This window comes from Crinia signifera, chromosome 3 (genome assembly GCF_055691185.1).
Source record: "Crinia signifera chromosome 3, ASM5569118v1, whole genome shotgun sequence".
Taxonomy (NCBI): domain Eukaryota; kingdom Metazoa; phylum Chordata; class Amphibia; order Anura; family Myobatrachidae; genus Crinia; species Crinia signifera.
Window position 1 is genome coordinate 124,298,707 of NC_139219.1, and position 14,759 is coordinate 124,313,465.

Here is a 14,759-nt window from a genome sequence, read left to right on the forward strand (position 1 = left end):
TTCCATGGATACATAAAAAATTTAAATTTTCTAGTTATTTTAAGATACATTTTTTAATATTTTCATTTAATTCAGTAAATAACTCTGAGAAATACTACATGTGATGTATCTGTCTGGTTTCACATCTCCTTTGTTCTTGGATCTGTGATGTATAGCAAATAATGTTATCAGCCAAAAAAAAAAAATCCTGTTGTTCTAGTCTGTCATGTTTCACCAGTACAGTAATCACACAGACAAAGAAGAACATACAGGTGCGTACTCCAAGTACAGTACCTTCATTGATTCACAATGTTGTGATGTATTTACTAAGACTGCTATACTGTAATTCATCACACTTAGGGGCCGATTCAGACCCAGTCGCTATGGGATGAATTCATCCATCATGATGTTTGGGGTTTGCGCATGCGCAAACCCTAAGAGCGAACGGCTTTGTGGAATTTCACATGCGCTGGCCCGTTTGCTCCGGGAAGGGAGGGCCAGGGATGGGCAGGGGGTTGGCGCTGGGGTACGCCCAGCATTTTATGTGTGTGCCTACAAAAATGGGGGTCGATGTCTGCTCGGTGCGGGCAGCTGACATCACATGATGTCAGCGCCGGCACTGAATTTGTCCATCTCTGGCCAAAATAAGAGCCTTGACTGAGTTTTATTAGCTGACCATCGAATGAGCTGACCATCGAACCAGCCAGATCAGACAATAAATCTGTAGATGTATGGTGAGCTTTACATGAGTAAGAAGCAACAGTGGGTCCTGGTTGTTGCCAAGCAACTGGTATGCTGCATAATGCCGGCCATACAGGCCGATGGTGCCAATGTTTTTGAGGCAACTGGATATCTTGGTGGCCGTGATGGCTCTTGGTCACAGCTTTTATTAAGCTGCTGGGATGCTTTTCCTGATATGTGTAAGGTTAATGCTGCAGATTATTATTGTAATTAAGGTACATATCTCAGTAGACAATCCATTTGGCCTTGGTGTGTGATATGAGGTAGAAAGGGCTTTGCTGCCTTACTAGTTATCTCTTTATGGAAGATACTGGAAGACAACAAGTGCATTGGAAAGGCCAAAAAACATAACCAGGTACTTATAATGTCAAGACTGGCGGCGGGATGTATCAACATACATCTCCGCCCTTCGCACGGCAGCCGCCGCGATGCTACCGCATATGTACTAACATATGCGGCCAGCATCGGGCTGCGGTAACGGAGACCCCCGCGATACCTGTGATGTTGGCTGCGGGGGTCTCCGTCACCTACCGGCGGCTGCCAGCGTCCCCCTGTGTCTCCTCCTCCCCCCTGAAGCCGGATGTCCTGCCGGCTGTGACACCAGGGGGAGGAGATGATCACAGGAGGACGGGAGGGGGTGGGCGCGCGGACGACTTACGGCGGGCGGCGAAAGAAGCCCATAGGCTTCTATAGGGTATCGCCACCCAGAGGGTGGCGATACCCTGCAAAGCGAAAACGCTGCGGACGTTTATTGATACATAGGAAAATGCCGTAAAACGGGGGTTTTACGGCATTTTCCCTTTAGTAAATCTCGCCATGGGAGTTAATTCTGTCTTCTATTATATATTCCTCCTTGATGCAAATTAAATTATAGGCCCCAAGAAATCAATCTTGGAGAAGATGGTGGCCCCTCTGAGATAATCAACAGTACAGAGATGAAAGGCAATAGAGGTTTGTTAATCATGGTTTTATTCAGTACCTCTAATCAATGGAGGGCCAAAAGCACCCATCTTTTTTGAGGTAATAGACAAACCCTGTACCCACAGGTGACTTAGGGGGTCTTTTGAAGATGGGATGTTGCCCATAGCAACCAGGGTCTATATAATCTAAGTAGAATCTGATTGGTAGCTATGGGCAACATCCTCTCTTCAATAGAACTCCATTCTTAGTAAATGTACCCCATTGGGACCAGGAATTAACTTAGTATCACTATCCTATTCCCAATGGAGAGAAAGCGTATATACATGATATTATAAAACGCATCAAAGAATTCTTCTCATTGAGAAGGAAGGCCTTCAGGAACCTGTTGCAGAATCCAAGGACATACATCTGGTAGATCTTTACTGAACTACAGTATACCCAAACTCTGCCAAACAATTATGGGTTTATGATGCTAAGTCAAGGATGGCCTAAAATAAGTGTAGCCATTTACAAGGAAAAATACCAAGATTTCAGAGTGCAATGAACATAAGGTCAAATGAACTGGAGGGGCCTGAAAAAGGTGAGTGACTTGTTTATCAAAGGAGTTCTGGGCTGGAACCAACACTGAAATATTAGGAGACTAATCATAAGCCTTTGTCTTTTCCCAGCTTGCTAAAACAATTGCAAACTATAGATATTCCTTACTCCTTCCTTACTCCCTTGTGCATTTCGACTTCTTTGGTGTCCATCTAGACACTGTTGACCTAATGTGCTACACTTTTTATTCCCAAAATGTATCTGGACACATTCCTAAAAAAATGAAAAAACTTGCTTGGAAGTTAATTGGCTTCTAGAAAATTAGCATCACTATGTCCTGCTATGGTACAGTAGATCATTTAGGGCCCCATTTATCAAATAATATTTGCGGCTAAATCCCGAAAACACCAGTTTTCGGGGGTTAACTGCAAATATTAAGTATCCCCCTAATGTATCACAGGGGACCTCAGCAGGAATCTCCGATCCCTGCTGTGATCCCCCTTGCAGCGCCGCTGGCCACATCCCCCTTAGGTTTCTATGGGGGATGCGAAGCTTCCCGATGTATCAACATTGGGCAGCCCTGCTTCGCACCCCTGGGCTATCGCCATTCTGATATGACGATAGCCCATTGTAGCCATTGCCACTTGGGCAGTGCGGTCAGCGGGGTTGCGGGGGGGGGGGGGGTCTGTGCGTAACCTTGCATGCGCAGACCCCCCGGCTTCTGGCTCCGGGCATCGCAAGGATGGGCTCTTTTCGGAGCACTGTCCCTGCCCCCTGGCCGGTAATACATTGGGGTGAAATGATCGCATTTTACAATGCGATCCAGGGCGGTAATATTCCGCCCAGATCGCATTGTAAATGCGATCAATGTTAAAAGGGGCCCTTAGTTCCATGGGAGAGGGACTGATGTGAATTACTGTATTGAATCTTTTCATATTCCCAGTATTCTGCAAGCGATATATAAGTGAAGAAAAATAAATCTTTCAGACACATTTACAGAAATCCTGTCGACCAAAGTATTTTTTTTTAGAATGGAATTTTTTTATTTTAGAATTTAATAATTTAATAAAAAAATAAAAAAAAGATCTTTTGTGGTTGTCTAATACAGCTATGTGTTTGTGTTTATGTACTTCAGAATCAGGTTCCATATACAGATGTGTCCTCACTCAAACATCTTTACTGCAGTCACTGCAAACAGCCCTTCTTAGCACGCCATGTCCTGTGAAACTGCTAGTGTCAGTCATTTATTTTTTTCTTTTTTAAATGCCTTTAAGATGCTAAGCAGCTAAGATGCAATAGGAGGCCAGACAGGTTAATTCAACATGCAGTATACTTGTATATATGTGTGTAACTAAGGAGTCTATGCACTAAGCCTTGGAGAGAAATAAGTGGGCAGAGAGAAAGTACCAGCCAACCAGCTTTTTACTTTCATTTTTCATATACAGCTTAGAACATGGCAGTTAGGAGCTGATTGTGTGGAACTTTATCTCCTTCCACTTTATCTCTCTCCAAGTCCTAGTACATAGACCCATAAGTCTCTGAATCTCTACACAAACAGCAATGATGCAGCCGTGGCATTTTTTTCATACCAAGTTCGGTTGTGTTTCATATACAGACTGAGATGCACACATATATACAAGTACCACATAGCAAATGAATGAGCATAGTCTCCTGGTGCATCCCCAATGTATTGCAATAAACAGGCATTTTAGGCAACATGCCCAATGCTAATGAAGTTGCGTGTCATACTGAGGTTAGATGCATGGGCGGATTCAGGGGGGGAGGGCACCCGGGCATGTGCCCCTCTTACATTTCAGACATAGGCTTTCCAACAAACCAAGCCCAGCCCCGCGATGCTAGCCCCCCCGGGAACCAGAGATACCGCCTGGTAAACCTGGAACGTTTTCCCTATAGGATAACATGGGACCCGCTAATTCCGCCCCCTACCCGGTTCCGACAGCTGGCAGTCCCAACGCTCCCCCCCCCCCCCCCCCGGCATCACAGAAGCTCATGGTTAATCTTATTCGAACACAAGTTGCCGGGCCTTCAATTTTGACCATTTGGGTCAATTGGTTCCAGAGACATTGCGGGTAAACTAATTTTTTTATTTCTGATATGTAATTTCTTTTATGGCTGTTCATGTTCTTTGAGGGCAGATTACTCTGGAACAAAACGGCCCAGTTTAACGAGAAGTGAAAGTTCTTAAATGTGATACTGGTCTCATGTCAGTTGGGGGGCTGGTTTTCTCTCCCCCCTCACACCAGAAAATGCAGGGACTAGGCTGGTGAAAAGGGGCCAGTCCCTGCATTTTCTGGTGTGAAGGGGTTTTATTTCAAATAGCCGGGACCTGCAGTGGTCTGAATACAGCCGGGCAGCTTTCCACTCTCTGCCTGGTTGTCTGTGGCTGTCGCTTCTGCCTGGCGGCAGCTGTCCCCCAGTTACCATGCATGTATTCCCCCTTGTCAATGAGCATGTAATCCCACATGGCAACGAGCATGTAGGTAAACAGCACTTATGTACCATCATTTTTAATAGGCATTATGGTGTTTGGCATAATACGTAATGGACATTATGATGTGTGGCTTAACATGTAATGGGCATTATGGTGTTAATTTTTAATGTGCGCCTTTGGTGCGCAATGTCCCTGATTATGAAACATATTGTGAATTTTGGCTTAATCTGTGTGGCATTGTGTGAATTTTGGCTCTAGACGTGTAGCATTATGTTAATTTTGGATCAATCCGCGTGGCATTATGTGAATTTTGGCACAATCCGTGTAGCATTATGTGAATTTTGGCACAATCCGTGTAGCATTATGTGAATTTTGGCACAATCCGTGTAGCATTATGTGAAATTTGGCTAAATCCATGTGGCATTATGTGAATTTTGACTCATTCCATTTGGCATCATGTGTAAGTGGGTCTAGTATTTTGTTGCATAATGTATAGAAGTTGTACAGTATATGGTGTGATACACTACACCCCCTCTCTCTTCTCTCCTCTCTCTCGCCACTCTTATCATGTACACTGGCACCATTAACCCCCCCCCCCCCCCCTCCCAAACCCTCTCCTATCATGGTGCCCCCCCTGTCATTTTCTCCTGGATCCGCCCCTGGTTAGATGTATGAGGAAACATCTGTACATGATGATGTCCCCAGTTTGACAGTGTTCAAAATCAACAATAACCGTTCTATGGATACATAGAAAATGTGTAATTTATGTTACAGTAGTTACTGAAATTGAGCAATCTTGCATGTAAAGATATCTATCTGCTTTTACTGTAAAGTGATCTGCTTCCTGCTTTCATGTGCCCTCCTTCTTCACTGTTTGTGGAATCTGGATCTGTGTTTTATATAGTGGTTATAGTATCAGCCACACACTTCCTGTCCTTCTAGTCTGTCAGGTTTCACCAGTAGCCAATTCTGCACATTTCTAAAAACAGATTAAAGATAAACTACAATAGACAGGTATTCCTACTACAGCTAATGAGTAAATATGGATGTGGTTTAAATAACGTCACCATAATAATTTTTTGAATACAGAGAAAAAAACTCAATTTTAGCCAAATGATTGTTTAAGAACATTTTAAAATTGATCAGTTTAGTGTCATGGTGGAACAGTGGTTAGCATGGCAGCCTCATAGTGTTGGAGGATGTATTTTATGACCATGTTTGTACTGTTCCTGTTTCCGCCCACATTCCAAAAACACATGCTTTTAGGTTACTTGCCTTCTGGCAATTTGTGCATCCTGGTATAATGAGTCATTAGTTTGTAAATTCCATGGGGCGGGGATTGATGTGCATGATTGAATCTTCTCTCCAGAATGCTGCCTAAAGCACTATGGTTCAGTTGTAATTCAGCAAAAAATTGTGAAACTATAACTGTTGTCACAACGGCTGCGTGTGACGTCATGCAGCTGTCCCAGCCAGAAATGCCTGTGCTGCCAGGCCTTTGTCCACCTAATGCCGCTCCGTTGCACATTGCCATCCCGTCGCTGCCCATAAAGGCACACATAGAAACATAGAATTTGATGGCAGATAAGAACCATTTGGCCCATCTAGTCTGCCCCTTTTTTTTACCCTTCAGGTAATCTCAACCCTTTTTAATCCTTATTTCTTTGTAAAGGATATTAATATGCCTATCCCAAGTATGTTTGAATTGTTCTACTGTCTTAGCCTCTACCACCTCTGATGGGAGGCTATTCCACTTATCCACTACCCTTTCTGTGAAGTAATTCTTTCTAACAATTCCCCTGAACCTCCCTCCCTTCAGTTTCAGTGCATGTCCTCGTGTTCTATTACTTATTGTCCTTTGAAGAAAATTTCCCTCCTGTACTATGTTAAAACCCTTGATATATTTGAAGATTTCTACCATGTCCCCCCTTTTCCTTCTCTGCTCCAAACTATACATGTTAAGATCTTTTAGTCTATCCAGATAAGTTTTGTGATGTAGGCCATGCACCATTTTAGTTGCCCTTCTTTGTAAACTCTCCAATGTATTTATATCCTTCTGAAGATATGGTCTCTGGACACAGTATTCCAGATGAGGCCGTACCAATGACCTATAAAGTGGCATTATTACGTCTTTTTTTCTGCTACTGATTCCTCTCCCTATGCAACCAAGCATCTGACTAGCCTTCCTCATTGCTTTGCTACATTGCTTTCCTGCCTTTAAGTCACTTGAAATAGTGACTCCTAGATCTCTTTCCTCCTCAGTAGTTTCCATTATAGTACCCTTGATACTATATTGAGCCTTTGGGTTTTTGAGTCCCAAGTGCATAATTTTGCATTTTTTAGCATTAAACTGGAGTTGCCATGCTCTTGACCAATTCTCAAGTTTACTTAGATCATCAGTCATTTGATTTACCCCTCCTGGTGTGTCTACTCTGTTGCATATCTTTGTGTCATCTGCAAAAAGGCATACTTTCCCTTCAATACCATTTGCAATGTCACTAACAAAGATATGGTCTGTGGTCGCATTTTACTGAATGTGACCGCAATTTAATGGCTTTTGCAAACCCGCTCATCCTGAATGAGGAAAAGAGAAGAATAATAAATCCTGTAGCCCAAACTTTTTTATTTTATTTTTTTTATTTTTTATTTTAGCAGAACACCACAATTAAATCATATCTCAATCACTTTTTTTTCCCATGGACTAAAGCATTTTTAAAATTAAAAGTGAAGGGATTGCCCATAGCAACCAATCAGATTCTATTATTATCTACAATGCAAGAGATTCAAAGATGGAGGCAATGTTAATGTTAGATTTAATTCAAGTTGAGTTGTAGTTTTGTGAATATTCACAAAACTACACGTGCTAGCAAGGATGCCCCACATGCTGGGTACCTCCCCTGTGATGTGATTGCAAAAACTTGCAATCTCATAACTAGGGTGGAAGATATTGGGATCGGATTGGCGGGATCCCAGGATTTGGCCCCTAAAATGCCGGGATTTCAATCCCGGGAATGGAGTATCCAATGCCGGGATTTCGGGATTAGACTGTGTGCATGCGCAGTCTAATGCCGGGCAGCATCTAAACGAGTGCTCAGATGTTGCCCAGCTTCCTTCTCCCGTTCCCAGCAGCAGTGCAGCTCTGCGCAGCACGCTGCGCAGGCCACATAGCCGCACAGATCGCCTCGTCCTGTGCCGCACAGCCCTCCCACCAGCTGCATCGTCCGCCCACCTCCCGGCTTCACCACCCATTCGGCACTCGCATTAATCCGCCTACCCACCAACCCGTCTGGGTTTCCTGCCTTCACCACCCGGCTCCTGCCATGCCCTTCACCGCCCACCCTCCCGGCTGCACATGTAAGTAAATATGCGGTACGGCCGTTGCAGGTTTTTCATTAGGGAAGCCAAACCTACATTCCTACCCCGGGATTGGCATCCCTAACTATTACGCATGCCAAGGGTAGCCAGTTGCCGGGCTGCCATGGACTGGGTCGCAGTTGTTGCTTGTGATGTCACACTGCCACCGCAGCCAGCCCTGCAGTGGAGTGATTTTTGCCTCCTATTGTACTGCACATGTTCCACAATGGCTCTAGTGTGCCTACACACTGGATGATGTATACACTGAAAGACATTAATGACCAATTTCCGTTGAACTTCTGTGTCCTGGATGGAAGATTTTGACAAAAGATGTTGACGAAAGACAATCTACAATAGCTACAGTCTATAGGCTTTTTTTTTTAAAGATATCCAAATTGAGCTGCCTGCTCAGTTGACGAACAACCTTGATGAACAACCGGCGGGTACGCAAATCATCGTTCATCATTCATAGCATACACACTGAAAGATATTTTGACCAATATAATTCAGAATTGCCAAAATGCACGATATTGGTCGAAAAATTGTACAGTGTGTATGCACCTTTAGTTATGCTAAATATTGTTAACATAAACTAGTTTGTTGAAATATTGTAACAATACTGAACATGCTCCAAACTGGCATCACACCAGGTAATAGAGAAGGGAAATCAATAGACAAACACCTAATTTAGGGTAACTATTTTAAGAATTATATAGTCAAAAACAAAAGCCAAATCGCACCACGTGCATGCACCAAGTGCTCTTGAGTGTAAATGTAAAGAGATTTATAGTTAGATAATATACTAAAAAGTAGCACCTACAACACCACCCCATTCTGCTGCCCTTCTATAGATCACTTTATCAAAAAAATGTTTGGAATTAAGGACCCGATTCAGTAATGCTCATTAAGCAGCAATCATTTGCTGTTTAGCGAGCGCTGAAATGCCGCCCATCACCCGACGGAATGTCCACCCCTGCCACCGAATACCCTCGGTACCATGCGGCCGCTAGCAGGTCGCCGACCATCTAATGACTTCTACCTTTGGAAATAAAAGTTAGTTTGAACTGACTTTTACTTCCTCAGCAAATCACCCAAAAATGAGCAGGTGCTGATGTCATGTGATGTCAGCCGCCCACCCCCGGCTGGCATCGGCCCACCTGCATTCCCATGCGCAAAACCAACCATCGCAGCCACGGCAAAATTTGGATCGTTACCTCATAGTTACCTCCCCTCCTGCATTCTTCAGGAGACTCCCTGACATAGCAGCAATCTCCCTCTCTCCCTCATTAGTCTAGCAATCTCTTGCATGTCACCTAGCCCACATTACACTGTTACATCATAGTTACCTCCCCTCCTGCATTCTTCAGGAGCAGTGCTTAAAGTGGTCCTGGAGAGGTGGTGGAACTCACTTCATCCGCCTCCGCCCCTCCGCCCCCCCCCCCCACATGTCACAGCCAGGGTGGGTGCTCTGTTGTTCGGCGCCCCCTTGCAAGTTTTACATTTCAGGCCTATCCCACACACCCATGAAAAGAATAGTGCGGGACACACACATAATACCACCCCTAATTCAAATTAAGCCCCATAGTGCAAAACAACCCAACCCCACCCTTAAATAAAGTAGGCGTGCGCGCCGAAGGCGCGCTGCAAAAATTTAGGGCATGGCTTTGTGGGACGAGATTGTGCAAACTGTAATGCCCATTACACATTATGCCACACACCTTAATGTCCATTACACAATATGACACACATAGTAATGCTCATTACATATTATGCCACATAAGTGCCGCATACCTACATTGCTAGGGTTTTCTTGCTTGATGCCAGGGGTTATATGCTCAGGGCCAGGGGTTACATGATCAGGGCCAGGGTTTACATGATCAGGGCCAGGATTTACATGATCAGGGCCAGGGTTTACATGATCAGGGCCAGGGGTTACATGATCAGGGCCAGGGGTTACATGCGCAGGGCCAGGGGTTACATGCTCAGGCCCAGGGGTTACATGCTCAGGCCCAGGGGTTACATGCTCAGGGCCAAGGGTTACATACCAAGGGCCAGGGGTTACATGCTCAGTATCAGAGGGAGCAAGGAGACAGGGGGAAAGGAGGGGGTGAGATGAACGGAGGGGGGGTGTTGAGCTGACAGGGGGTGAGATGATGGGGGGGGGGGGGTTGCAGAGGGCTGGAGGTAATGGGAGCAAGAGGGGCTGAGGTGATGGGAAGAGCTGAGGGGACCGAAAGGGGGTGAGGTGAGAGGGGGTGAGCTGATGTGAAGCAAGCTGACAGAGGGCAAGAGGGGGTGATTTGGTGATGGTGGCGAGAGGGGGTGAGGTTGCGGTGGGTTAGGTAACAGGTGTTAGTGGGAGAAATCAGGTCACATTCTTACTATAATCAGCGGGTCTCCTGTTCCCTGGCCTCCCGGATGTCCTGCTCCCTGGCCGACACTGGTTTGCATTTATGCTCCACAACAGCTGCTGACTGCCGCTGCTCTCCTGTGAATGCTGCTCTGCTGCTCTATGGTAGATCGCGGCCGCTGCGCTCCAATCCTCTCACGGTGTTCTGAACCTGCTTGGTCGAGGGCTGCGCTGCTCCTGCTCCTCGGTTCCCGCATTCACACAGCGGACATTTAAAATGTATGAAACAGGGGCTCACGAGCCAATTGGAGCTCTCGTGGTTCAGGCTGCTGCCTGATTGGCTTGGGAACTCTGAGCTCCTATTGGCTTACGGACAGTGCCAAATATTATATGTAATGGCACTGTCCGTGTCCATTGCTGCAATCGGCGCATCCTGGCAATGTGGCAGCGGCGCATTATGGTAGGACTGGCTGTGAGTGGGGCAAGGTGAGCGGACGGTGGCGGAACCGTTCCGCCTCCAAAATGGAACTGACGGAACGCAGTTCCGCCCCGTTCCGGCTCACTTTAACCCCTGTTCAGGAGACTCCCTGACATAGCAGCAATCTCCCTCTCTCCCTTATTAGTCTAGCAATCTCTTGCATGTCACCTAGCCCACATTACACTGTTCCATTTTTTTGGGGAAAAAAGGAATGAGAGACAGATACATTAACATTGAATCATCAGCACCATTTCCCAGCACTTTAGCAAGTATAGTATCTCTTACTAACTGCTTTGGGGCTCATCTACATTTGTATATAAGTCATTTAAAAAGATTCCTCTCAGATGTAGCAGTACACACCCATCCTTCTGGGTGCCACATTCACCATCTCTTTTCACAATCTCTTGATATATGGAACTAGACACGCTCTTTGGGTGGTGCATGACACATCCCCTCAATGGGGCACCATGCAAAATTCTACTACCAACAATAATCTCCCTGAAATTAGTTTTCAAAAGTAGGCAAGTATGTTACAAGTGATCCTGAAATGGCCCTTAATTTCTTTGCTTCGATTCAAGGAGAATTACTGACAATTTCTGAACACATTAATAAGTAAATGATTAATTCATTCATACTATGTAAATTATTTATATATATCTATATATATATATATATATATATAGATATATATATATATATATCTATATATATATGGTATTTATATATACTGTATACACACACACACACACACACACACACACACACACACAAATCAGCCAGCCATAGAACCTGTGTAAATCATTAGTGTCCTGGTTAAAATGGATTTTATAGTGAGCCTAATAATACACATTCTGTAAATATGATAGTAAAACATACTTATCCTTTTCCTTTCTAGAGCTGTTACTCTCACTATCCATCAGTGCTGTGTTGTGGTGTCTTTCATTTGCTGGGAATACAAGCTGTTTATTTCATGTACGTGTATGAGTTAGAAAGAGGACTGGTTTATCTGCCCTGCAGTCACTAGATTACTTTCATGAAAAGGTGTGGCTGAACTACTGTAGGAAGGATGTATTTTTTTTTTTTAAACTGTTTATTGAACAGTAAAGAAAACAAGACATATAATGCCCCTTTCCCACTGCAGCTCAAAAACGGTAAATTGCCGATTTTTCAGTGCAATTTACCGTTGAAATACCGTTTAAAGTTAAATGGTATTTCAACCCGTTTTTAAAGCAGAGTCCTACACGTTAAAATAACGTTTAAGAGGCAGTGGGAATGCCTCTTAAACGTTATTTAGCCTCCAGGCAGTCCCTGTGCCTGATGAGACCTAGTAGTTCTCACTTTGTGCATGTGTAATGAGTGCACGTGCATAATAAAGAGCCGCTCATTACATATGCGCATATGTAATGAGCGGCTCATTATTATGCACATGCACTCATTACATATGCGCAAAGTGAGAACTACTAGTTCTCATCAGGCACTGGGACTGCCTGGACCCCGCATGGACCCTGCATGGACCCCCGCTGCCTCCCCACTGCCCTGCATCCCCGCCTGGATCCCCGTGCAGCTAAGTACAAGGGGAGGGGAGGTGGGGGCACAGGGCAGGTACGGGGGGGGGGGGGGGTTAGGCACTCTTTACACTGGGGGGGGGGGGGATTAGGCACTCTTTACACTGAGGGGGGGGGGGGTTAGGCACTCTACATTTTACACGGTTCACTGCAATGGGAATGGTACTTAAATGATAATCTGCTGCAGTGGGAATGCTAATACCGTTTAAAATACCATTTAAGATTACCAGTACTTTAAACTGGTCTGCAGTGGGAAAGCAGCATAAGAGAAAAATCATCATATACAAAGTTTAAATGTGGTACAAAGAAAAATAATATAATCACTGTTCATCTTTTTTTTTTTTTTAGAGCATCATAAACAGTACAAATAAAAGTAAAAACCAGTTGGCAAGGGCATTGAGAGCTTAACATGTAGCTCCATTTGTTGCTCAGATCAAGTCGCACTTGTGACACTATGGGCAGTATTCAATGTGAATACTGGCGACGTGCAGCGAATCCTGTTTAGGATTCGCTGCACATTCGCCACTGCTCGCTGCGGGAGCAATAGGTGCAGGGGTGACAGTGGGAGTGGCATGGAAGAAGAGAGCAAGAGGTGCTGGGGTGACAGGAGAAGGGGGAGCTGCAGAAATGGAGAGAGCGAGAGGTGTGGGGGTGACGGGGACAGATGCAGGGAAGGATCGAGCAAGAGGTGCAGGGTGACATGGGGAAGGGGAGCTGCAGGGAAGGAGGATGCAAGAGTTTCAGAGGTGACAGGAGAACAAGGAGCTGCAGAGAAAGAGTGGGTGACAAGGGGAGGGGGAGCTGCATTGGAGTGAGAGGTGCAGGGGTGACATTGAAGGAGAGAACAAGAGATGTTGAGGTGACAATGACAGAAAGGTGCAGGGAAGGAGGGAGCAAGAGGTGGGGTGACGGGGGATGGGAAGCTGCAGGGAATGAGGGTGCAAGGAGGGGTGACAGGGGAACGGGGATGTGCAGGGAAAGAGGAAGAGAGATGTGCAGGGGTGACAGTGGGAGCTGCAAGGGAAGGAGGGAGTAAGAGGTGCTGGGTGACAGGTGGAGCTGCAGGAATGGAGGGATTAAGAGGTTCAGATTTGACGGGGAGCTACAGGGAAGGCGGGAGTAAGAGGTGCAGGGGTGATGGGGAGCTGCAGGGAAGGAGGGAGCGAGAGATGCAGAGATGGCAGGGGGAGCTGCAGGGAAGAAGGGGGCAAGAGGTGCGTGGTTGAGAGGTGGAAGTGCAGGAAAGTGAAAGTTGCAGGTTTGGAGAGAGTGAGAGGTGCAAGGGTGACAGAGACGGAGCTGCAGGAAAGGTGAGAGCTACAGGTCTTGGGGTGACGGGCATGGAAAGCTGTGTGGAAGGGAGCAAGAGGTGTGGAGGTGACATGGGGATGGGAAGCTGCAGGGAAAAAGGGAGCAAGAGGTTCAGGGGTGACGGGGAATGGGGATCTGCAGTGAAAGAAGAACAAGATGTGCAGGGGTGACAGAGGGAGCTGCAAGGGAAGGAAGGAGTGAGAGGAACAGGTGTGACAGGTGGAGCTGCAGGATATGAGGGAGTGAGAGGTACAGATTGACAGGGGAAGCTGCATGGATGGAATGAGCGAGAGGTGCAGGGATGACAGGGGGAGCTACAGCAAAGGGAGAGCGAGAGGTGTGGGGATGACAGGGAGTTGGGAGCTGCAGGGAAGGAGGAAGCGAAAGGTGCAGGGATGACGGGGTAAGGGAGCTGCAGAGAAGTAGGGAGCAAGAGAGGCGGGCATGAAAGAGGAATGGGGAGCTGCAGGGAAGGAGGGAGCAAGAGGTGCGGAGATGACAGGGAGCTGCAGGGAAGGAGGGATCAAAAGATGCAGGACAATCAGGGAGTGGGAAGCTGTAGGGATGCTTGTAGCAAGAGGTGTAGGAGTGACAGAGGGATGGGGAGCTGCACGAAAGAAGGAGAGCGAGAGGTGCCAAGATGACAGGGAGAGCTACAGAGAAAAGAGGGAGCAAGAGGTGCAAGGGTGACAGGGAGGGGGAGCTGCAGGGAAGGAGGGAGCAATAGGTGCAGGGGAGACAGTGGGAGGGAGAGCTGCAGGGAAGAATGGATCAAGAGGTGTGGGGTTGTCAGGGGGAGCTGCAGGGAAGGTGTGAGCAAGAGGTGCAGGGGTGACAGTGGGAGGAGGAGCTGCAGGGAACAAGGGAGCAAGAGGTTCAGGGGTGACAGGGGAACGGAGATCTGCAAGGAAAGAGGAAGCAAGATCTGCAGGGGTGACAGAGGGAGCTGCAAGGGAAGGAGGGAGTGAGAGGTACGGGTTTGACAGGTGGAGCTGCAGGATATGAGGGAGTGAGAGGTACAGATTGACAGGGGGAGCTGCATGGATGGAATGAGCGAGAGGTGCAGGGGTG

The 14,759-nt window shown here is 46.3% G+C and overlaps 1 protein-coding gene across 5 annotated transcripts in view; it reads right to left on the reverse strand.

Annotated features, from left to right (window-relative positions):
* LOC146063759 (chitin synthase chs-2-like) overlaps window positions 1-11,822 on the reverse strand; it is a 75,675-nt gene extending 63,853 nt beyond the window's left edge. For all 5 annotated transcript variants that reach the window (XR_014471656.1, XR_014471657.1, XR_014471655.1 and 2 more), the window contains exon 1: window positions 11,689-11,822. Coding sequence is in view for 2 of the 5 variants with exons in the window: in XM_083176467.1 (XP_083032593.1) it covers window positions 11,689-11,729 (41 nt within the window). In the remaining 3 variants the exon portion in view is untranslated. The remainder of the gene's footprint in view (window positions 1-11,688) is intronic.
* Window positions 11,823-14,759: the final 2,937 nt, after the last annotated feature.